This window comes from Physella acuta, unplaced genomic scaffold, assembly GCF_028476545.2.
Source record: "Physella acuta isolate Inbredline_101_S28 unplaced genomic scaffold, ASM2847654v3 ptg001146l, whole genome shotgun sequence".
Lineage (NCBI taxonomy): Eukaryota > Metazoa > Mollusca > Gastropoda > Physidae > Physella > Physella acuta.
The window spans coordinates 51181-76098 of record NW_026732663.1 but is presented as its reverse complement, the minus strand read 5'-3'; the positions used below and the strand labels follow the sequence as shown (position 1 = coordinate 76098).

Here is a 24918-nt window from a genome sequence, read left to right as displayed (position 1 = left end):
CGGGGTTGAGTCGGCAAAAAGCTCAAGGTTGATAAATTCGAACATAGTCTCGATTTCAAACCCACTGGCAGACAAATCTCGATCCCCTTCAACACTAATAATTAAGAACGAAGAAGAAGAAGAAGTCAACACCCAACCTGATCTGTTTCAATTTGGCTTTAGAACCTGATTTTTTTCACAATTCTCTAAGGCCAATCGTCGAAATGCAAACAAAAATATCAAATTTTACCTCTTCGAGCCCTGTTTGGTTTTTGTTAGTCTCGACCTAAAATTGGATATATTTGATAGTTTTAATATTCTCAGCAACTTACAAATTTAAAGAAAAGCCAAAAACAAATTGTGATTTACATCTTGTAGCAGAAAATACACAAAAATGACAGATCACGGTCATGTTGTTGGAAGAAAATTATTAAACATTTTTATCGACAGTGTTTTGAGAATAAATTACTATGGGTTTTTTAAAGTGGGGTGTTTAGAATATCAGTCACGAAGTTCCATTACAGAGAATCAAGTTATAACTCAGGTGTGATGAATATAAATAGAAAAGTAGCCTTTCAAACTCAAAATTAAAAAAAGAAATTCTCTGGATTTGCAACTTTATAACATTGATTAATTTCAGCCTATTTTTTTTTTTAATTTTTAAAATGCTACGATATTTATCAATTTCAACAATAATGTTTCAAGAACTCTCATCAACTCGTGAATCTCCATGCGCAAAGTTAGCTCTAGGTTTAATATGAGAAAATGTTATTAAATAGGCCCTATTTCAGATTCTGTTCAAAGTGCGAACCAACTTTGCAAAATATATCGGATATTTCCGATTGTGCACATTTTTCTACCGCAAGTTTTACGCTTTAAAAAATGTACAACAGCAACAGAAAGTGAAAAATCCTTATGAATTCTTGGATTGTGGTTTGCTGTCCTTCAATGTCTTAATAAAACCAGCGGTATTGTACTGGGATGAGTATTTTTAGTTTTATTAGAAGTATCAGGTGCAGAATTTAAGTGTGTTTGCTATAAAATAGTGGCGTATAGTGCGAGGGTGTATAAGCACAGCAAATCCAGATCTGTGTTTAGATCTGAGTAAATAAATAACAAAAGGTTCTGTCTAGACTTCTTTAATTATTGTTATTATAATCGAACAGAAATCCAATCTAGAAATGTAATATTATATTAAGAATATTAAGGTTCAATATTATAACATTAATTTGAAAATGCAGAGACACTAAAATTACGTTTTTATGGTAAAACATTTGTTTACTATTAACAATCCAATGATTTAATTTGAAGTTTCACTTTTGGTATGATAAACTATGAATGGTTATATCATTGGTCATAGAGCATGGTTTCATTCCTGTAACACCATTTACTCAAAAATCTCCGGCTATGGAAATATAACTAGGGCTACATCTATTGCTGGGATATAGCTAACGCTATTGTGCTATGACTATGGCTATGGATGTGGCTGTGGCTGTGGCGATGGCTGTGGCTGTGGCTTTGGCTATAGCTATCCTTATGGTTACAGCTACGGCTACAGCGACCGCTTCGGTTACTATTACGGCTACGCCTACGGTTACGCATACGGCTACGGCTACGGCTACGGCTACGGCTACGGCTACGACTACGGCTACGGCTACGGCTACGGCTACGGCTACGGTTACGGTTACGGTTACGGTTGCGGTTGCGGTTACGGTTGCGGTTACGGTTACGGTTACGGTTACGGTTACGGTTACGGTTACGGTTACGGTTACGGTTACGGTTACGGTTACGGTTACGGTTACGGTTACGGTTACGGTTACGGTTACGGTTACGGTTACGGTTACGGTTACGGTTACGGTTACGGTTACGGTTACGGTTACGGTTACGGTTACGGTTACGGTTACGGTTACGGTTACGGTTACGGTTACGGTTACGGTTACGGCTACTACAACGTCTGAGACTAAGGCTATTACTGAGGCTGAGGCTTACTCAAACATTACGGCTACGCTTACGCTTATGTTTACGGTTACGCTTACGTTTACGGTTGCAGATGCGGTGCCTCTTGCGCTCGGCATGGGAAGGCGTGCTCAATTGGTAGAGCGAAAAACCGCTATAGTGGATGTCGCGAGTTCGGATCACGACCCCCCCCCCCAGTTCAGATGGGTAGCGAAGGATATTAAAATCGCCTGGGCGTAGCGCTGACCTCGCGATTATTTCACACGCTTAGGCCACATCACAAGGTGAACTTACTCCACCTGTCTCATGTATCGCCACGTTCTCGATTTTTCTCTAAGAAACGTTTTGTAAAATCTAACTAGATTTTAGGTGAACACCAGCAAGTCAGGTAACGTCTTCAATGCCACAGTGAAACATGAACCTCTACAGGCCTCTGTTCGTTATCCTCTTTTATTTCTTCGTGGTGGGTTGCATTGCACTGTTCGTTTTTACCGCCTTCAAAGTGGATCCCAAAAAAGGTAAAATAACACATTACAGCGTTAGCTTTTTAAAGTATGATTTTCAGGAAAAAATAAATGCGTTCTTTATGCTTAGTAGGGGTTTTAAGACAGGAACATGTTGTTCGTTGTTTCGTTGCGAAACATACCTCATTCACAATTTCTTAGATATTGTTAACTGACTTTATTTATTTCAGAGGAAACTCCAACCACAAATGCCGGTAATGTATTAATACACTTCTTACACATTTCTAATTATGTGAATAAAAAAACCCTTAGTTGCTTAGTGAATAGATGTCATGGTTTTCTTAACTTATCAAAAGGCGTAGTTTGATAAAAGTAAAGCCCCGCACAATGATTGTGATGATAAAGATAAAAAAAAAAAAAAAAACTTCACACACATATCAAAAATAAACCGGGAGTAATCTCCCCTAAACTTTCTCGAATATTCTTATATAAAACAACAGGGGATGGGAACTCGGGATATAGTTATGATTTTAATCCATTTTAAATACATAAACTTTTTAAAATAAATAGAATCTCATAGAAAAAAGTATTGCACACCAAGCGAACGCCGAATAAAGATGTTCATAATGGTGCGCAATATTATTAGTACTTTATAAATTTAGAGGCGTTTTTTAAAAATCGGAAATAGCGTAAATTAGTACTTCCCGTCAACGGAAATTACTCAAAATTTAACAGAAGGTAGAGAATTTGATCTTTTACTTACATGTGAAATTTCATTTATCTATCTGAAATAGTACTCAAGTTATAGGCTTTTGAAAAATTCAAAGTAGAAAATGTACCACTTCCGGTTATCGGAAATCGCTCAAAAGTTGATACGGATCTACGATTTTGATAAAATACTTATATATGAAATTTCATCAACCTAGCTGTAACGGTACTCAAGTAATCGTGTTTACACACACACACACACACACACACAGACACACACACACACACACAGACACACAGACATACGGACAAGATTGCAAAATTGTGTTTTTCCGTATCAGTGAGGTGTAAAACGTCGAGATTTGTAAAAATCTCGATTTTTTTTTGCACGATTACAATACTTTCTCTATACTACGTATATACTAGAAAGTAAAAAAACCAACAACAGAAACTAACAATTTTATTTGTTTGTTTGTAAATTCTAACTTGTACACCCCCCCCCCCCCTTACACCTATCAGGTGAAAATGTCTGTGAAGGTCCAGACTGTGGTGAAACATGTATGTACTATCTTCTTTTTACCTTGCTCTGAGTAATTGTAGGAAGTATTTAAGTAAAATATATGATGACATATACTTTTACAGACTATTGTATAAATGAATCTAAAAAGTGTATATAATAGTATATATATATATATATATATATATATATATATATATATATATATATATATATAGATATATAGATAGATAGATAGATATATAGATATATATTGTTGTCTTTCTCACAGTTGAACCAACGTGGGGGCCAATTACCGATCCAACACCAGCCCCTCTCCCAACTGGAGGTGGGTCAAGTCTGTCTGTCTGTCCGTCTGTCCGTCTGTCCGCCTGTCCGCCTGTTCGTCTGTCCGTCTGTCCGTCTGTCTGTCTGTCCGTCGGTCTGTCAGTCTGCCTGCCTGCCTGCCTGCCTGCCTGTCTGTCTGTCTGTCTGTCTTTCTGTCTGTCTGTCTGACATATGTAAATACATAAATATAAATGTATATATATAAGTAAATAAATAAATAAATGTATATATATATATATATATATATATATATATATATATATATATATATATATATATATATATATATATATATATATAACTCCATTTTTCGCAGTGTTGCCTGCATACGTCGATTTGTTATATATACAAAAGGTCATCGTATCCATGTTTTTATATAAGTCTATTGACTATTTACTATACAGATACAACAGAAGAAGAAACAACTACACCGCCATACGTTTGTGAAGGAGCCATCTGTAACGCAAGTTTGTACAAGCAGATTTAAAACAAAGTTATCTTCCCACTATCTAGCTTAGTCATTGTTACTACTTTCTCTTTTCAAAAACGTGTACTTAAAAAAAGTTAACAAATATTTAATCAAAGTAGTCGGGCATAGTAACATCAGTATTTGCTCAAAGCGTTCTTGATTAAAAATATACGGAAGATTGTTTTCATTAAATCATTTTTAAATGTAACTACAATTCTCATTTATGTAAAGCGAGCAAAACATTTTGTTTTAATGTAGTGTAAAACAGTTTTTTTTATCTATTTGATGTAAATGTTGTTAAATTTGCAAAGTTACTTTGCAATTCTAGTCGGTTTTTTTCTATTTGGTAATAGTAACAAGAATGATGGATTACATGGATAAAGAAGCCAACCCCTGCCTAGATTTCTACGAATACGCGTGCGGTGGATGGCGGAAAAGATACCCGTTACAGGACCACGAAATTATGAGGGGTCCTGTATTTTCGCTAATTGATAAGGTTGCTGAAAGGCTGAAAGGTAAGATCGTTTTACGATATGTGTATGGATTGTATGATTTTTCAGTATGGTTGGGGTACTATATCAAATACAAGTTGTCTTGATCTGTATAGGTTACGTAAATCATTTAGTGAACGTTTTCATGCCGTACACAATCATAGCTATGTTTATATTATTCTTATTAACACCCCAAATACGAATCACGTGGGACCACGTGATCGAATGTCCGAAAGTCTCGAGTTCGGATCTCGGAGCTGACTCCGGAATGTAAGACGTCACTGAGTCTACCCAGCTCGGGTGGGTACCTGACTCACGTTGGGGAAAGTAAACGCGGCTGGGAATAATGCTGAGCACACCATCCCTTCATATTCCGTGGGCCAAAAACATATGGACTCTACTTCATCTGCGTTACCTTAGATACGATTCAGAGAATAATGACGAAGTTGTAGATGTGACCAAAAACCATCCCATTTTGAGTTTAAACTTTTGAAATTGTTTTTACCAACATTGAATGCATAATGAATTAACACAATAGAAATAGCCACGTTGACTAAAATCCTAGTTTAAGTTTTATATTATCTAAATACATTTAACGGTTGATTATAACATTTACCAAATATATTCAATGGCGTTTTAAGGAAATGCCAGTATAAAGGTTTATTACATTATAGCAGCATTATCAGTTGTCTTATTTATGTTTTGTATAACCTTTGGCTGAAATGTCAGGAAATTAAACAAGTAGATATTTTACAAATTAAGTTAAAGTCATGCAAGTAGATATAGGGCCTATTGAAAATTTAAAAAAAAAAACAAAAATACTCTGAAATTGTTGGATTAATTTCAAAAGAGTATAATACTAACAATTTAAAAAAAAGTAGCAGATAAAGCTATTTCTATTGTATTTTTATCAGACCTGCTATCATCGCAAGAGGCAGGAACAGATAAAGCTCATATGGTGGCGGCTAAATCGTATTTTGCTGCATGCATAAACACCGGTAAGACAAATTTTATAGGCAATGAAGTCTTAGCAAAGAAATAAAAAAAAAACAACAGGAACTAAAATATAATAAATGATCAAATGAAACTAATTTAAACAAGTAAGTATTACAATTTCAAAATTAGAATTTTTTTTTAAAGAATCAAAACAGTATACCTTGTATATTCAGGCACGTTGATGCGTGGTAGATGACACTAACATTATCCTCGCACTTGAAAAACATGTTAGTCGTCGACTTCAACAACGAATGTGTGAAAACCGACTGCGAGAAACAAAGTGTTTATATCTAACAGCGAAGTCCAGTACCCCATGTGATATCCCGTTCCTTGGACGAGTTAGAAAATATAACAATTTAATTGATATAGACAATATACACCTAGGGTTGCCAGATACCTTTTCCGAAAATACTGGACACCTTTCCATCCTTCCCTTCTCAGGTATGCCGCAAAGCAGAAGAAGGGGGGTAACAGAGTATTATTCATATACTTGTCCAGTATTTATATTTATTTTATCCTGGACAGTCTGCTCAAATACTGAACCGTCTCCAGTTCAAAACTGGACACCAGACAACCCTATATACACCTTAACCAGTGTCCGCCACCTCCTCCCCCAACTTGACATTTAATTGCACGCACAGATTTTTAAAAGAAAATGCCCTCCTTACCCACCACCCGCGATAAAAATGTCTGCAAGAAACACTTGTTGGTAGTAGAGAATGAGGTATACAATGGGCTAACGTTGATTGAAATCCAAAAGGGCTGTACATCAATAATTTTTAAAGCATAGAAAAATTATCTTCTTGTATTGTACCGTGTTTGTCATTTCAGATGATACCCCCTCCGCCATCCGTTCACCTACCACTCCCCTCCCCATCCCGTACCTCCCTGTCCCCCCTTCACCTACCCCTCCCCTCCCCATCCCTTACCTACCCCCTCCGCCTCCTCATCCCTTATCTACCCCTCCCCCCTTCACTTACCCTCACCCTCCCTTTACCTCCCCCTCCCCCATCCCTCACGTACTCCTCCCCCTCCCTTCACCTCCCCCCTCCCTTCATCTCCCCCCTCCCTTCACCCCCCCCTCAACCATCCCTTACGTACCCCTCCCCCTCCCTTCACCCCCCCTTCCCCTCCTTTCACCTACCCCTCCCCCTCCCTTCACCTACCCCTTCCCCTCCCTTCACCTACCCCTTCCCCTCCCTTCACCCCCCTCCCTCATCCCTTACGTACCCCTCCTCCTCCCTTCAACTAATACAACTTATATTTGTAGATAAGATCAAAGAACGCGGTGCTGGGCCGATGTTAAACCTGCTGCGCAGCATGGGGTCGTTCCCAGGTTTGGATAGCGCATGGACTCAAGAAGCGTTCGATCTAACGCGTGTAATGGCTAAATTTGACGCAATTGGTAGGTCAAATCAATGGTTCATTATTTTGTTCATTATTTCATACATTGGTCCCATTTCAAGATTGTTTTAAAATTATTTGTTTTATTGCCTTTAGGTCTGATGCCGCTAATAAGGATCTTAATAGAAAAGTCGGAGCTAAATAATAATGAGTTTACAATCCATGTATGTATTCGTTTAACATGCATTTAATTAGGATTTTTAAAGTATAAATACATCCCTATACAATGATCATGACAAATGTAAAATAACAATTGTGTTGGAGGGGATACCGTCCTACACTAAAATTATGAACGAAGAAGAAGAAGAAGGAGATTAATTGTTTTCTAATGCCTAGGTTGGAGTACCGATGACCGATGAAGCTTATGGTGTACTCAGGCCAGGCAGAGAAGAGAAACCGTTGCTAGAGGAATACTATACTTTTCTTGGAATTAACGAGACAACTAATATCGATGCTATCATTGATTTGAATAAGAAAATTTCCGACGCCGTCGGGAATATGGTAACGGGTTTCATTTCTTGTTGTGTCTTTGATGTTCAACGAGCGAGTTGGGTGTGTTGTTCGTAGCTTTAATAGAATGGGGACGAATGTTCAATTTTTTAAAAATCTGTAGTTACGGGGGTATGGGGCGGAGTGGCCTAGCGGTAAAAAGCTGGACTTCTAACCCGTAAGTCTCGTGTTCGAATCCGGGTTCAAGTCAGTAAACCGTCCCTGAGTCCACCCAACTCTGATGAGCACCCAACTCACGTTAGGGAAAGTAAAGGCGGCTGGGCATAGTGCTGACCACACTATCTCTTAATATGCCTAGGTCACAGAAACAAGTGAACTCTACTTCACTTGCCCCATAGACCGTCAGGTTTGAAAGGGAAACTTTTTTTTTTTACTAGTCACTGGGGTAGGGGTAGAACATTCTGGTTTTATGTTCTTTTACGTCATTGGGGGGGGGGGGTGGAGAAGAATATTCTTATTTCACTTTTTGTAGCGTTAAGTGGAGAAGGGGTAGGTTTCCTGAATTTAATTGCTTTAACATTTGCAATATAGATAATGTATTTGTCTGGAAAAACGTTTTCTAATTACTGGAATCGACAGTTATTTTATGTTTGTTACAGAAATTAAAACTAGGCCTATATATAACAAATATAAAATTATTTTAAAAAAATTCTCTTTTTTGTTATTACTTGAACATCTGAATACGAAACAAAAAAATATTTTGTTTAAAAGTATTTTGCAATTACACTAAAGTCAATCACTACTTTGATGTGCTTAAGGTTTATGCTTAAACTTATTGTGATAAACGTAAGAGGATTACAATACAATTATTATTAAACACAGTCAATACATTGGAATGCGATTTTTTTTTCAGGCTCTCTACACAGCTCCGAAAGCCGTGACTGTTCTGGATCTAGGAATCAAGCATCCTTGGGTAAACACATTTATCTTTTGATAGATGGTATAAAGTTTTGTGATTAAATGACTGTAAAGACGTACCCAGAGTGGCGTGGGAAAATCGCATTTAAATTTCTACCTACCGTGCCTTATGTTGTAATGCATGAGAACGACTTTACTCCTGCCTGTTAATGTCATATGATCTCATCTGATTATACTCATCCTCATCATAATCATAATCATCATCATCATCATCATCATCATCATCACCATCATCATCGTCATCATCATCATCATCATCATCATCATCATCATCATCATCGTCATCATCATCATCATCATCATCATCATCATCATCATCATCATAATCATCATCATCATCATCACCATCTTCATAATCATAATCATAATCAACATCATCATCATCATCATCATCATCATCATCATCATCATCATCATCATCATCATCATTATTATCACCATCTTCATAATCATCTGCACCATAATGGAGATCATGATCAACCATGGTCTTCATCATTATCTTTATTATCGATATTGTTCCAGATATTTCATTATTACCATATCGTTCGATTCCTATCAGCATCAACATCATCGTAATAATCGTATGCACTGTTTTTATTAACATCATTACCCTCACCGTCGTCAACATCGCCATCAACTTATTACCCATCCCCAGCCCCCCCCCCCCCCCAAATAAAAACAAACAAAAAAACAAAACAAACAAACAAAAAAAACAACATAATTGCTGTTCAGTAATAAAAGCACAATCTGAATCACACTATGAGCGAATATAAATGTAAAGTTCTTTATTTAGGTAAACTGGTCGCAATTCTTACCTGAATCACACTATGAGCGAATATAAATGTAAAGTTCTTTATTTAGGTAAACTGGACGCAGTTCTTACAAGCGCGTTTTGATGAGGTCAACCTAGGACTCTCGGTTAAGGATGATACAACAGTTATTCTTATGCGAGAAGATTACATGAATGTATTAGAGAGTATCCTCAATAGTACTTCGAAAAGGTATAATTACTTCTAATGATATTGCGTTTTATAATGATTGGGTTAGTCCGCACCTGCATAGTTTTTGTAGAATAACATAAATAACTTAGGGGTCATCCATAACTGACGTCACGCTTTTTTGTACGATTTTTACCTCCCCCCTCCCCTCCGTCACACATCGTTACAAAAAGCCAGACTCCCCCCCCTAAAATGGCGTCACACCTCAGCCTCCTAACCACCTCAAAATTGCAGTTGAATTTTTCTTAAAACATCGATAATTTTCCAATATCTTGCCTGAACTCTGTCAAAATAGAGTATTTTTTATCAATTCCCATTACAATTTATTAAAACCGTTTTCTAAGACTCGAAATAACGGCCAAAACTCGTATTCTAACCATGGCTTTTTTTATAATGCAAAAAATTGAGGTCACACCATCTGAGCCCCCCACCCCCACCCCTTCCCCCCTTCATCACACACCGTCAAAAAATTAAATTACGAGTGTGACGTCATTTTGGGACGACCCCCTTATCGAAGGAATATTGATTAAAAAATCGATGTCTAGCCTTAAATCAGGTAAAAATTATATTTGAGGTTGACTTGTACAAATTCTTATGTTGTAGGGTATTGGCTGAATATCTTTTGTCTAGGACACAAGTTTTGAGTACCCTAGTTGGAAGAGAATACTTGATCCCAAAGCAGGATTTAGAGATGGTTTGTACAGGGAAACATTGGGAGGGCCAAGGGGTTGGGATCTCGGGTTGGAAAAACCTGGAGAAAAGTGTTAGGCAGGATTTAGAGATGGTTTGTACTTAACAGCTCCAGGGAGAAATTGGGAGGGGAGCGGGGGGGGGGGGGGGGAGTGAAAAACCACGAGAAACGTGTAAGGCTGGTAAATGTGGTTGCGTGGTTTCTGTGTGCATATTTTGTGTGTGTGCGTATTTTTTCTGTACGCGTATTTTTTTTGTACGCGTGTATTTTTTTTGTGCCTATTTTTCTGTGTGCCTATTTTTCTGTGTGCGTATTTTTACTGTGTGCGTGTTTTTCTGTGTGCTTATTTTTTATGTGAACATATTTTTTTCTATGTACGTATTTGTTTTGGGTGCGTATTTTTTGTGTGCGCATATTTCTGCTTGAGCATATTTCTGTGTCTGAATGTTTTTTTTGTGCGCGTTTATTTGTGTGTGAATCTTTCTGTGTGTGAATTGTTTCTGTGTGCGCATTTTTCTGTGTGCGAATTTTTCTGCGCGCATTGGTTTCCGATGCGCATTTATCAGTGTCAATGAAGGTCAGGGATATATAAAAACCAATAAATATTACATTTAGATTTTGTGACATCTTGAAGCAAATATATTTTTACGTCCTGAATTTGTCAGTTACTAAAGCCTAAAATATTTTAAAATTTGATTCATAAAACAAGGGGAAAGAAAATCAGGATTCTAACAGCTTAATTTTATTTTGAAATTATTAAAAGCTATTAAAATTTAGAAAAATGGAATCTAATTCTAAACTCTGACCGATGCAGGAGAAAATGGAGATAGATTTACCTCCCCGGTGGAGAATGTGTGTTAACGACATGTTGATAGAATTGCCTGACGCTCTCGGTCGTATGTACGTGGAGAAATATTACCCCAACTTTAACAAACAGCCAGTAGGTATACTCTTAAAAAGTCTAGTCATTTATAGCTATTGTAATATGGATAAATCAGTATAAATATTTCTCTCTCTCTCTCTCTCTCTCTCTCTCTCTCTCTCTCTCTCTCTCTCTCTCTCTCTCTCTCTCTCTCTCTATATATATATATATATATATATATATATATATATGTAATAAATATTTATATATATAAGTATATATATATATATATATATATATATATATATATATATATATATATATATATATATATATATATATGTAATAAATATTTATATATATAAGTATATATTTATATATATATATATGTATAATATACATAGCTATTGTAGTATGGATAAATCAGTATATATATTTATCCCTCTCTCTCTCTCTCTCTATATATATATATAATATATTTTTATATATATATATATATATATATATATATATATATATATATAATATATATATATATATATATATATATATATATATATATATATATATATATATATATATATATATATATATATATATATATATATATATATATATATATATATACTAGCGTACTATGTTCTTAGACGAATATAAACAATGCCTGCTCTTGGATCGTAAATATCAGGACACTGGTATACCTACTTTACCGCATGAAAACCTTGAGTATACGTTAATCACTCTCCGAAATAATGAGGTAGAACACACTTCGGTGACCGCCCATGTGTCAGGGACGTAGAGGGGTGCTTTATAGTGCTTGCAGGGGAACCTGCGGCGCTATGGTCGTGCTATCTACGGGGCGCCGGCGGTTGCGCCTGTTGAAGTTTTAACGCTGAATATAATATTCCTTACCCGATATGCAAGACGTACGATTAACGGATGCCAAGTGCTAACATAGCCGATTAGGAACTCTCGGCGCCCAATTGTGTAATGACAAAAAATCGCACCCTCCCGGGTGTCGCTCATATCAAATTTTAATTATTTTGTTAACAGATTCATGGATTATTCTCATCAACTCCTTAAAGTTTTAAAGCACTGTGATAAAAGGTGTCGAACCGCATCTGACTTTCATTTTTTTTAAATACCATATATATATATATATATATATATATATATATATATATATATATATATATATATATATATATATATATATATATATATATGTGTGTGTGTGTACATGTAAGTAAGACGATGAAGTTAGATTTAGCATGTTGTTCTATTCGTACAATCGTACAGTAGCATGTGGGTAAGTAAGCTTGAGCTTGTCTAAGTGCCCTGCGTTCCGTTATACCCAATCAGCAATCGTAAGTTCATACAGTGTTTAGCCCCTGCAATGCGTGACGTCGTTCACGCTGCGAAAAAAAATATTTGAAAAAGGTTTTCAGAGTTCTTTTTAATACTTTTCTACTTAAATTAAATTAAAGCGTAAAAACTTCCACAGATTGAAACGATGGCAAAGGCACTTAGGGATTCATTTAAAGAGCTGATACAGACCAATTTTTGGTTATCAGATGCCACAAAAGCGGCCACTAAAGAATCGGTAAATTCTTTTTGCAAATCATCTAAAATAAACCGGGAGTGATCTCCCCTAAACTTTCTCAAATTTTCTTATATAAAACAACAGGGGATGGGGACTCGTGCTATAGACATGATTTTTAATCCATTTTAAATACTTAAAGTTTTAAAAATAGAATAAAATCTCGTAGACAAATTAATTGCACACCAAGTGAACGCCAAACAAAAAAGTGCATAATAGTGCGCAATATCATTAGTACTTTAAACATTTACATTAGCTTTTTGAGAAATCGGAAGTAGCGTAAATTACAACTTCCGGTCAATGGAAATTACTCAAAATTTAACAGAAAGTAGAGAATTAGATATTTTACTTACATGTGAAATTTCATTTATCTATCTGAAATAGTGCTCAAGTTATAGGCTTTTGAAAAATTCAAAGTAGAAAAAGTACCACTTCCGGTTATCGGAAATCGCTCAAAAGTTGATACGGCTACGATTTTGATAAAATACTTATATATGAAATTTCATCAACCTAGCTGTAACGGTACTCAAGTTATCGTGTTTACACACGGACAGACAGACAGACACACAGACACACAGACACACAGACATACGGACAGAATTGCAAAGCCCAGTTTTTCAGACTGGATTACGCATAAAACCTCTTAATTTTGATAAATCTGGATTGATAATTTTTGCCCGATTAAAATAAGTCCTCTATACTTCGGATGTGATGAAGGACTGAGGTGTAATACGGTGAAAATTGTTAAAATTTCAAGTAATTTTTATGCACGATTACAATACTTTCTGTATACTTCGTATATACGAGAAAGTAAAAAAGCATGCAGAGATGGTTGTCTAAGCTACTGACTACAGGTTCATCGATCAGGAAAAAAAAAAATCGAAATAATTATGTTTCATCTGATTTTTAAAATTTGTATTATTTATTTAAAGATTTGCAACACGATGTCGAATATGTCTGGTGCACACAATTTCTGCACGGGATTTCTGGGCAATAAAACTTTAAAATGAAGTTAATGATACAACTAGTTAAATCTTAATAAAACCTATATAAGAGTGAAAAGGATAATAACAACGATTCATGCCTACAATAGCTGTAATTTAGACTCTTGGTTTTTATTACTATGATTTGAATCACAGACAATGTAGACGTCATTGTTCGCTTATACTTACGCATAGATTATTCACATAATATACATACACATGTACACATATACTTACACACAAACTACACCCAATTATGTTCACACAAACTATTCACATTAACCTACACGAAAAATTATGTCCACAAAACTACACGAAAAACGATTTTCATAAACGTACACAAACAGGCGTACTGTTTACATGAACGAACTTTTAGAAACCTAGTCACAACTAAATACATAAACCTACACAACAAAACTACACAAAGACATGCACATGAGCATACACAAAAAGTAGTTACATAAACCTATACAAAAACTAGTTACATAAACCTACACAAAAACTAGTTACATAAACCTACACAAAACAATAACATAAACCAACACATAAATATTCACACAAACCTATTAACAAACACACCAACTAATAAATTGCGGTTGTCTTTAACAAACAAAGGCTAAACAATTCTTTCTTTGGACAGAAATGGGTGAACTACTCTATTCCTAATGTTCCAGGTTAATAATTTGAATGGTTGATCCTTTGTTTAGACCTATTTCTGAGTATTGATATTAAGACCATAGTCTTAGAGCTAGTGCTGATGCTAATGTTCAAGTTTCTCTAAGTGCAAACGTTTAACCGTGCCTAATTTATATTTCAGCTTCTCTCCTTGACTTTTAATATAGGATATCCAGATTATATTTTTCAAGAGGATAAAGTTGAGCTTTACGAAGTAAGTGACACATAATCGTTTGGTGTTTTGAAAATTGGCCCATCATCAAAGTAGCGTACAAGTAGCAACAATTTACAAGAGAGTAAGCTTATTTGAAGATGGATGGTAGCTAAACTCGTTACATATTGTATTTTTTCTGATTTTTCGCCGCAGATTAATGTTATAAAATTACATTAAAATTTAATTTTTAAATTTAAAATTGTTAAAATATATTTTTTAAAATAGTAATATGTAAAAAAAATTAATTTGAAACTTAAGGAATGCGAATACACGTTTATGCTGGTCGATGTTCAATTTGACGAAAATATTTTATTTCTACAGTTTCTGAAAGGTGAAGCGGAATATTTCGAGGCGAAATTAGCCTGTTCCAAGCGCCTTATAACAGATGAAACAAGAAGGCTAAAGCCTAATTACAAAAAGTAAGGTGGTAATTTAAATTTCGTTACATAATTACTTGATTTTGGATTTTAATAACGACCAACGACGAGTGATGAATACTTAAAGTGCATCCAATATACCTTTGTTCATTTGTGTAATGTATACACCGGTTTCAATAATTTGAACAATCTGTCCACTCACCTAGGTGGATACTTTCAGCCGCAAGCGTTGATGTCGTTTATGATCCTGATAATCATGATATCAGTAAGTTTAGCATTGAATGAAAATGTCTTTTTAAAATTAATTTAAATATACAACTCCGGAAAGAATATACAGGCCTACATAATGTAAAAGTTAATAAAATCTAATCATAGAGAAATAAAACATAAAATTGCTATTTAAATATAAAAAATACATAAACACATTTTATTGTCATTAGTATTTGTAGACATGTAATATTGTTAATTATAAATATAAGTTGTATAATTATATTTATTTATCAGCTATACCTGTTGGTATTCTGGAGGAACCATTTTATAATCCAGAATATTCCAGGTAAAAGAGACGGACAAAAATGTATTAGTTAACACCACCAGCATTATTACCATCATCACACCATCATCACCATCATCACCATCATCGCCGATACATTGGTCGTCAGCAGTATTGCTATCAACATCATCACTATAATATCCTCAATAGTCACAACTTCGTCTCTCAACGGCACTCTGTTTAGCGCAGTTTTCTCACATTCGCTTGAAATTTGACTCATCTTTTGTTCACATCTGCAATTTCTTTTTGGTCTGACTATTAATTATTTGTACCCGTAATGATGAAATACTTTACTTTCTGACTCGTAAATTTAATAGTTCTCTTTTGACTCGATTTAATGCAAATAGTATACATCAATACTAAAGAATTATTTTATATTTTACATGCTTTGTGTAAAACAATATTGATCACAATTTTTTAGCTCTATGAATTATGGCGGTATAGGGTTCATCATCGGCCATGAGATAACAGACACCTTTAAAATCGCTAGTAAGTCTTTTCTTACAACTACAGGGTAACTTACAGGTATTAACTAGTAAGTATTTCATTCAACTGTACGGTAACTCACACGATTGAAATAGTAATTCTTCGTATACAACTACAACGTAACTTACACCTATAAACTCGTTATTCTTCTCATATAACTACAACGTAACTTACACCTATAAACTCGTAATTCTTCTCATACAACTACAACGTAACTTACACCTATAAACTCGTTATTCTTCTCATATAACTACAACGTAACTTACACCTATAAACTCGTAATTCTTCTCATATAACTACAACGTAACTTACACCTATAAACTCGTAATTCTTCTCATACAACTACAACGTAACTTACACCTATAAACTCGTAATTCTTCTCATACAACTACAACGTAACTTACAACTATAAACTCGTAATTCTTCTCATACAACTACAACGTAACTTACACCTATAAACTCGTAATTCTTCTCATACAACTACAACGTAACTTACAACTATAAACTCGTAATTCTTCTCATATAACTACAACGAAACTTACACCTATAAACTCGTAATTCTTCTCATATAACTACAACGTAACTTACACCTATAATCTCGTAATTCTTCTCATACAACTACAACGTAACTTACATCTATAAACTCGTAATTCTTCTCATACAACTACAACGTAACTTACATCTATAAACTCGTAATTCTTCTCATATAACTACAACGTAACTTACAACTATAAACTCGTAATTCTTCTCATATAACTACAACGAAACTTACACCTATAAACTCGTAATTCTTCTCATATAACTACAACGTAACTTACACCTATAATCTCGTAATTCTTCTCATACAACTACAACGTAACTTACATCTATAAACTCGTAATTCTTCTCATACAACTACAACGTAACTTACATCTATAAACTCGTAATTCTTCTCGTATAACTACAACGTAACTTACAACTATAAACTCGTAATTCTTCTCATTCAACTGCAACGTAACTTACACCTATAAACTCGTAATTCTTCTGATACAACTATAATATAACTCACCCAATTAACTCGTGAGTCATCTCATACAAGGTAACTAACACCAATAAACTAGCAAGTGTTTTCACACGACTGCAATGTAACTCACACCTTTACCACTACTGGAGCTACACTTAATACACGTTTGCCTTGAAACTAATATTTTGTTAAAGATCGTAGACTAAAATCACACTCCCCCCACTCAAGCTATTGCTTTTAGAAGTTTAATTTTACGAGCTTGTTTGTTTGATTGCCACCTATTATTACACGCTTCTTACTCAGTTCTTCTAAAATAAAGACATCGTGTTTTTAAATCGTAACCACTTGTTTTCCACAAACACACAACATATGTGTACTAACTTGACATATTTCTTTGTGGCCCCTGGGGAACAAAGGGCTACAACCAAAGCTCGCCACCGGACTCGGTTTTAGACAGCTCTCTATATTAGACAGAGGCGTAGCGAGGGTGAGGGCGGGGGGGGGCACACATGTCCCCGGGCGCCGACCTTAGGGGGGGGGGGGGCGCCAAATTGAAAGTTTGAGGGGGGATGCAAATGAAAAGTTCGAAGGGGGGGGGGGTGAGTGCAAATCGTAAGTTTGTCCCCGGGCGCCGGGAAGGGTCGCTACGCCTCTGATATTAGAGCCCACATAAGCCCGACCCTTGCCTCTTCTTTGTACATACTCGCGACTTTTCATTTAGAACTATCCATTCTTTTCGCATTTCTATGATGTTCTTCATAACTTAATTCTCTGGGATAATTTTGTATTTTATCTGAAAACTAATATACAGAAACGAAAACTCTCGACCATTTCAATGTGAAAATGTATTTTGACAAATTTAATTATTATTTATGTTTCTTAAATCCAATAAAATAAAATAAAATTCCATGGATAGTGAAATAAGCAGAAGTATTCTTGGTTATTGTTTGTAGACTCAGCAGTTGATTGGATTGTGTTGTTGTGCGCTCGATTCTCAGCTTTTTGTGTCAAATACCTAACATTTTCTGTAACATGAAGTAATCCTACATCTTTCCGGTACATTTGAAAAACGCACACCTTATAAATGCCCAGCATTTAAAATACACACATGTTGAAAATGGGAACAGGGCATTTCCCCCCTGTCAATTACCCCCCGCCCAGTAGGACATTACCCCCCCCGGACAGGGTTAGAGTTAGGGTTAGAGTTAGGGTTAGGGTTAGGGCTAGGGCTAGGGTTAGGGTTAGGGTTAGGGTTAGGGTTAGGGTTAGGGTTAGGGTTAGGGTTAGGGTTAGGGTTAGGGTTAGGGTTAGGGTTAGTGTTAGGGTTAGGGTTACGGCTAGGGCTAGGGCTATGGCTAGGGTTAGGGTTAGGGTTAGGGTTAGGGTTAGGGTTAGGATTAGAGCTAGGTTTAGGGTTAGGGTTAGGTTTAGGTTTAGGTTTAGGTTTAGGTTTAGGTTTAGGGCTAGGGCTAGGGTTAGGGTGAGGGTGAGGGTTAGGGTTAGGGTTAGGGTTAGGGTTAGGATTAGGGTTAGGGTTAGGGTTAGGGTTAGGGTTAGGGTTAGGGTTAGGGTTAGGGTTAGGGTTAGGGTTAGGGTTAGGGTTAGAGCTAGGGTCAGGGTTAGGCTCAAACCAATGTCTAGCGTTGGGGGTAATATCCGGGGGGTTGGGGTAATGTCCTGTAGCCATGTTAAAAATTGCGCTTAACTTTGAAAACCATTTTATAAATTTGACAAAAGTTTGAAAAAAAATGAAATTGCCTAACATTTGAAAAACATCATCCTAAAATTGTAGAACACTTTGATATAATATTACCTCAAAATAGCAAAGACTCTATTTATGTAGCAATAGCTATAGAGATGATTAGGCATCACAAAGCTTTAATGAATTCAATGTTGGATGCTTTTATTAGGTCCCGGCGGTAATGATTCGGCAACTTATCAAAGCCATTTAGAGTGTTTGAAGAAGCAGTTTTCCAGCTACACTTGGGGTGAATATAATGTAAGTGTAAATACGACTTTACGAGCCTTCATTGCAATACAGTAAGTGTAAAGTAAATACGACTTTACGAGCCTTCATTGCAATACAGTAAGTTAGAAGTAAATATGACTTTACGAGCCTTTTCGCCAATACAAAAGGTGTAAATATGACTTAACGAACCTTCGTTGAAAATATAGTAAATGTAAGTACGACTTTACGAGCCTTCATTGCAAATAGAGTATACTCTCTATAGGGATATATTAAGTTAGATCATAATCCTAAGATACCATGTCTCAGATATTTTGCTATCGTGCTGACACACTGTGTTCACATGCATTTTATAGTCTACTAAATTTTAAAGGTCAAACAAAGTCGAGTATTTTACACTGATGTTGAGCCCAATCAATTTCAATTTTCTTGGATTCTACTGTACTTAAAAGCTCCTATTGTACATGAGGAGGTACTTCCCAAATACGAAGCGAGTACTAGAAAAAAATGTAAAACAGATGAAACAATAATTCTGTTTCTTTTAGGTCAACGGAGAGCTAACTTTATCTGATAATTTGGCTGATCAAGGTGGGCTGCTGCAGAGCTATCTAGTAAGTTTACATCTAAGGGTGGACATTGTTTAAACAACTTAAGTACGTCATAATATCCTATTAGCCGATCTAGTAAGTTTACATCTAAGGGTGGACATTGTTTAAACAACTTAAGTACGTCATAATATCCTATTAGCCGATCTAGTAAGTTTACATCTAAGGGTGGACATTGTTTAAACAACTTAAGTACGTCATAATATCCTATTGGCCGAACGCAAATAGTTGTGAAGAGTTAAAGTAAGTCCTAGTATCATCAAAAAAGTATTCCGTTTTTAAGAGTTAAAGGAAGCCTCAGTATTAGCAAAGAATAGACAATTTTAAGGAGTTGACACTGCACATGTATTTCAAGCGAGTGCTGTTTACAAGTACAGCCATCTGTTTGGTCGGTACTGAACACATACCATCATCACTCATGTTAAAGGAACAAAATAAAAATAAAAACTCTAACATTGACATTTAAAGAAGTTTTAAATTTAAAACTGGATACATATTAGAAATGTTATTTTCTGGTAAATATATTTATGTATATATATATTTATGTATATATATATATATATATATATATATATATATATATATATATATATATATATATATATATAAATGAAGGTTTTATTTTGTATGAATACAGGCTTTGCACCATTTAAATGGAGGAAATAACCAGAAGTTGCCAGGATTGGATTTAGAACCCACCCAGGTTTTCTTTCTCAATTTTGCACAGGTACAGTGGTTTCTGCTTTTAGTTTGCTCTATCATGTACACAACTTTCTTTTTCAAATCTTGAAGAAAGACATGAATTTCTATTTAAGGGCTGGTGCTCGTTATACAGAGATGATGTTAAGAAGACGCACATCGATACCGATATGCATGCACCTCATGAAGTCAGGTATACGTTGTAGACTTCTTCTTCTTCTTTGTTCTTAATTTTTAGTGTTATCTGCCAGAGTATTCGAACTCGAGACTTTTTCGAATTTAACAACCACGCTTCCATCACAATTAAGAATATGTGTCAACTGGTTATGCGCCATTAAGGCCATTGACTCCGATTTCAGCCTGCTTTTATTTTTGGATTTGCTTCCATTGCCTTTTTGTTTGATTTTGGAGTTGTCTCTCCTAGAATAGTGTCTGTCCCCAGTTAACGAGCCTCATCTGCCCGAGGGTTCGAACTCGAGACTTTTCGATTTAGCAATCATGAGCTTTACCGACTCGACAACGCCGACCCCGTTGTAGACTAATTAAATAGTTTTCATGGTAAGAGGTTTGGGAGTTAACAGGGACAGCATACGGTCTGTGTGGGGGTAAAGTTATATCAGAAAATGGCGCAAAGAAAAGAGGACAAATCACCTCAAGGATATATATGGAAAGAAAAATTGAAAATAAGAATGAGTGAGGCTATCTAGTGGAAAGATGGAGGGTTTCAAAGATATGCACACATTATATGCAGGTTTACGGGTTATAACATCATTATGTTCAAAATGAATGTATTAACAAAAATACATTTAAGGACGTTAACAAAATAAATGACAATAATGCATTTAAACGCACAGTTTTAATTATAAAGACTAGAACGCATGCTTTAATGTTAAAAACATAGCGCCCACTGAATGACACTACGTTGTAGGTTATGAAGCAACATTTTCTGTCTGCTATAATTGTAATATGTCTATTTATTATGTTTAAACAATGGAATACATTTTCAATAGGATACTCTTAACAGGTCTTCTAAATCGAGAATAAAATGAATTTATTTTCTGATAGCTTTTTAACTATATTCTATATGAGATTTAAAAAAAAAAATTGTGTTCATATTTTTTCGTAGAAGAATGCACTTGTTATATTTGTTGTTTGAAAGTTAACGCTGCGCATACCTAACCTACCTAGCTACTGCTAAGTGTTCTACTTCTTCGTTCTTAATTTTTAGTGTTGGAAGGGATCGAGCCTTATCTTTGCCGACTCGACCATGCTTCTATCACAATTAAGCGTTACGTGTCAACTGGTTATGCGGAATTGACTCCGATTTCAGCCCGCTTTTCTTATTGTTTTTCTTTTCTTTTTGGTTTTGTCCAACAAAGTACAAACTACGAGGCAGCAGTTGTTTGATTTTGGAGTTGTCTCTCCTAGAAGAGTGGCTGCCCCCAGCTAACGAGCCTCATCTGCTCGAGGGTTCGAACTCGAGACTTTTCGGTTTAGCAACCATGAGCTTTACCGACTCGACCACGCCGACCCCTCTGTTCACAACATTCCTCCATGACCCAATCTCTCCTACCTATCTAGCCTGGATGTTATAGATGGACAGCAGGGGTTCGGGTCCAGAACAGATTCATTTGGGGTTACAAGGATTTAAGACGGTAGGGTGGGCGACATGGTGTGTCGGCTTGGATTGTGCAGTGAAGCCGACTGTCCGTTTTCCAACTGGACACTAGTTTGTCTAGTATATATATATATATATATATATATATATATATATATATATATATATATATATATATATATATATATATATATATATATAGTTTTAATATCGTGAAAATTCCACCCCCCCCGATAACTATTGATAACATAATTTTGAATGTATTTTAGAATTCGAGGGATGACGTGGAACTCTAGAGAATTTTTTGAGGTGTTTAGCTGCATTGACGACCCCCCATACAGGTGTAATGTTTTCTAGCAGCGATACATCCACAATCCAAGTCTTTTCTTAGATGTATCAAGTATAGAAAGGAAACATCTGGGATATGTAAATGTATACGATATACAATGCTGTTTATCTGAAGTTATTAAGTTAATCCCTATTGTAGGTATCTTTTACATAGATAAGTACTTGTTCTATTTAAATAAATCATGAATTCAAAAGTTTCAAGCAATATTTGCTTGACAAAAAATATCTATTTTGAACAGTTATCATCAAAAATAAAAAAATAAATCTAAAAACTAAAACTACGTTGTAAGTATTAATGTTTAGTTTTTTTTTCTTTACTACACCACAAGCATTTATAAATAATATTGACATTTTGCACAAAAAAGCTAAAACTATATTGCTAAATTAAATTTTAGACACAAACATACACACACATATACACGTATATGTATATATATATATATATATATATATACATATATACATATATATATATATATATATATATATATATATATATATATATATATATATATATGTATACATGTACGTATATATCTTTATAGTAGGTTCATTACTTTTGTTTAAAACGAATAACATCACTCTCAAAACATCGCATTACAATTTTTTTTTTTATATTTTGAATTAGTATGTTGAACTATTACAAATCATCAAACCAATAAACATATTAACATTATAATTAATCTAGCAATTGAAAATGTAAACATTTAACCAAGTTCGAGAACTCTTCTAAACTAAATGTTCTACCTTTTTTTCTACGCCAAATGCAATAAAAACAAATGCTATATTATGTGTTTGTGTTTTTCAATCCCTGTGCACTTTTGTAACGTTACGTTAAAGTTTGTCAGTTATATTGGACAGGCTAGCTTCTAATGGGGTGGGAAGAGAAATGCTGATAAATGTGTCTTGTTTACTAAGAAGGGCTGACAAAATGTAAACATTTAAAATTGTAAATGATTGTTAATAATTATAAATGATTTTAATCGAGGCTGATAAACTGCTTATATCTTCTCCATGGTTACTGTCCCGAGTTAATCAGCCTTACATGTCTAAATTCAGAATTTATATTCAGAATGTATATATATATGTACTTATATATATATACATATATATATATATATATGTATATATATATATATGTATATATGTATATGTATATATGTATATATGTATATATGTATATATATATATATATATATATATATATATATATATATATATATATATATATATATATATATATATATATATATATATATATATATATATATATATATATATATGTACATATATATATATATATGTATATATATATATGTATATATGTATATATATATATATATATATATATATATATATATATATATATATATATATATATATATATATATATATATATATATAATTTCCGAGGGAAAACGATAATTTGAGAACTATTTTAGTTACGCGGGTGAAGTTTTCCAAATAAGTAAAAACATCTTTTTTTAAAATTGTTTCAACTGCTTTTATATTTAGATTTACTTTCAATAACCAGATTTGATACTTGACTCTATTTATGGTTTCTAAAAACACTAAAATGCCAAAAACACTTGAGTATTATTTCAGTTATCTAGGCAAATGTTCATACATAGGTAAATGATCTTATTCGTTGTTTTTTCTTCAAATTTTGAATGATTGATAGCCGGCGATAGGAAGTAGTACTTCACGCTATTTCGGATTTCACAAAAAATGTAAGAAATTTTTAGTTTAGAAAGTACACATTTCATGGTCTTTTATGCTCACACTTGATTTGGTGCGCAATTATTTTTTTTTTCGGCGCGATTTTATTTGATTTAAAAAAAAAAAGTAAGTCTTAAAAATAAATATTTCTATACACCTGGAAGTACCACTCCCTACTCTTATATAAGATCGTACGAGAAATTTTAGGGGGAAATCACTCCCATATCTCACATTAAACGTTTCGGCTAATATTAACTCCGAAGAAATTTAAAAAAATACAACGAAAATAAAATAAATGTCTCCAGACTAACAGACTCACTGATAATGAAGCGGTAAGATGCGAGTAGAAATATTTTTAATAAAACAAAACAGAGATTTATAAAGCATAACATTTAATTCAGTCATCTCATTTTCTGATGAAGCGATTACAGCTGAGTTACAGTTGAATAATCATGCTCGTAGTTTTTTTTTCACTGGAATACAATAAATTTTGGGTCTCCAAACTTTTCAGTCCGAGGGCCGCATTTACTATCAAATTTCAGTTCGGGGGCCAGTTTCTTCTGGGCATGTCTTTGATTTTTCTGGGCAAAGTTCCCCAGCCATCACCAACAAATGTTTTTTTCCGTGCACAAAAAGATCCCCGCGGGCCGGATGAGAGGACCTCGCGGGCAGCATCCGGTCCGCGGGCCGTAGTTTGGAGACCCCTGCAATAAAATAAAGAAACGGAAATTCAAATCGCGCGTCAATTGTTTCCCTTAATGAACGTGGCGTGGATAGCAATG

At 34.7% G+C, this 24918-nt stretch overlaps 1 protein-coding gene across 1 annotated transcript; it reads left to right on the top strand.

Annotated features, from left to right (window-relative positions):
• Positions 1-848: 848 nt before the first annotated feature.
• Positions 849-22844, top strand: LOC131956384 (neprilysin-like). Its single transcript, XM_059320782.1, has 26 exons — positions 849-947; positions 2298-2453; positions 2630-2653; positions 3627-3665; positions 3896-3952; positions 4356-4418; positions 4774-4935; positions 5826-5909; positions 7178-7312; positions 7408-7475; positions 7648-7812; positions 8675-8734; positions 9601-9740; positions 10341-10431; positions 11243-11368; positions 12795-12893; positions 14691-14762; positions 15084-15181; positions 15346-15404; positions 15644-15695; positions 16114-16181; positions 19092-19180; positions 19693-19758; positions 20390-20479; positions 20568-20644; positions 22339-22844. Exons 2-26 carry the CDS (start codon positions 2351-2353, stop codon positions 22424-22426), a joined length of 2175 nt encoding a protein of 724 aa, XP_059176765.1. The 5' UTR covers positions 849-947; positions 2298-2350; the 3' UTR covers positions 22427-22844.
• The last annotated feature ends 2074 nt before the right edge of the window (positions 22845-24918 follow it).